General features: G+C 46.2%; 1 protein-coding gene across 1 annotated transcript in view; it reads left to right on the plus strand.

Annotated features, from left to right (window-relative positions):
• Positions 1–851: 851 nt before the first annotated feature.
• Positions 852–1,033, plus strand: part of mtnr1aa (melatonin receptor 1A a) — a gene marked incomplete at its 5' end in the record, with an annotated part of 7,991 nt that continues 7,809 nt past the window's right edge. The window contains one exon of the mRNA XM_020614285.1: positions 852–1,029. Within this exon, the coding sequence (XP_020469941.1) occupies positions 852–1,029 (178 nt within the window). The remainder of the gene's footprint in view (positions 1,030–1,033) is intronic.

Here is a 1,033-nt window from a genome sequence, read left to right on the forward strand (position 1 = left end):
TAGAGATATACTGTATAGGATGTGCTTAGTTCCCAATTGACATGCAGTAAATGCATCTTATCATCTGTGACAAGGTGTTGTCATGTAGGCAAAACTGAATCCATGCATGTCAGGAGGCCTCATGGTGCTCGCTGCTATACAAGCAAATCATCACTGCCCTTCATTATTCTCCACCACCAAAAGGTGACAGCTGAATGCAAGTTGGAAGTTCACACATGGCAAGTCATCAGGGGAGGATACCAAAAGTGCTCATGCATTCACACAAGTTGCACTGTGCACACAAGCAATACTAAATTTGCAGATGCATTCAGTTTCGAGGCCACTTTCCTGTTGAAGTAGCAGCAAAAACAAACCGAGGTATCCAAAGGATTGTTATAACCCAGTGTATTGCTCAAATTAGGACTCTCTGGCTTAAATAACAGACCTTTTTCAAAGCAGACATTTTTCAAACTAATAATAATGATATCAATGCCATTCCAAATGCTAGGGGCAAGTTTTCATAGTCAAGGAGTTATATTATGAGGGTCAAACTATAATGGAAATATAGCTTTTAGATGGAATGGCATTAGGGAGACAGTGAGCTGCCTTGGCACAGGTGGCCAGTTTGTTCTGCTTCCATCGTGGGGCGGCTGTGGTTCAGCGGGTAGAGCAGTTGTCTCCCAACCAGAGGGTTCGAAGTTCGAATCACGGTGCCTGCAGTCCACATGTTGAAGTGTCCTTGGGCAAGCCACTGAACCCCCAAGTTGCCCCCGATGGTTAGAGCCATTGGTGTGAGTTGGCGCCGCAGATGGCTGCCTTGGTTCTGTACCAGAAACAAATTCCTTGTGTGTAACACACTTGGCCAAATAAAGGTGATTATTGTCAGTGACTCATGTGTTTTCCCTTGTCTCTCCTTGTCTGTAGGGAACATCTTTGTGGTGAGCCTGGCAGTGGCAGACCTTGTGGTGGCCATCTACCCGTACCCTCTGGTCCTCACCTCCATATTCCACAATGGCTGGAATCTGGGTTATGCCCACTGCCAGATCAGCGGCTT

Source organism: Monopterus albus, unplaced genomic scaffold (assembly GCF_001952655.1).
Source record: "Monopterus albus unplaced genomic scaffold, M_albus_1.0 scaffold144.1, whole genome shotgun sequence".
In the NCBI taxonomy this organism is placed as follows: Eukaryota; Metazoa; Chordata; class Actinopteri; order Synbranchiformes; family Synbranchidae; genus Monopterus; species Monopterus albus.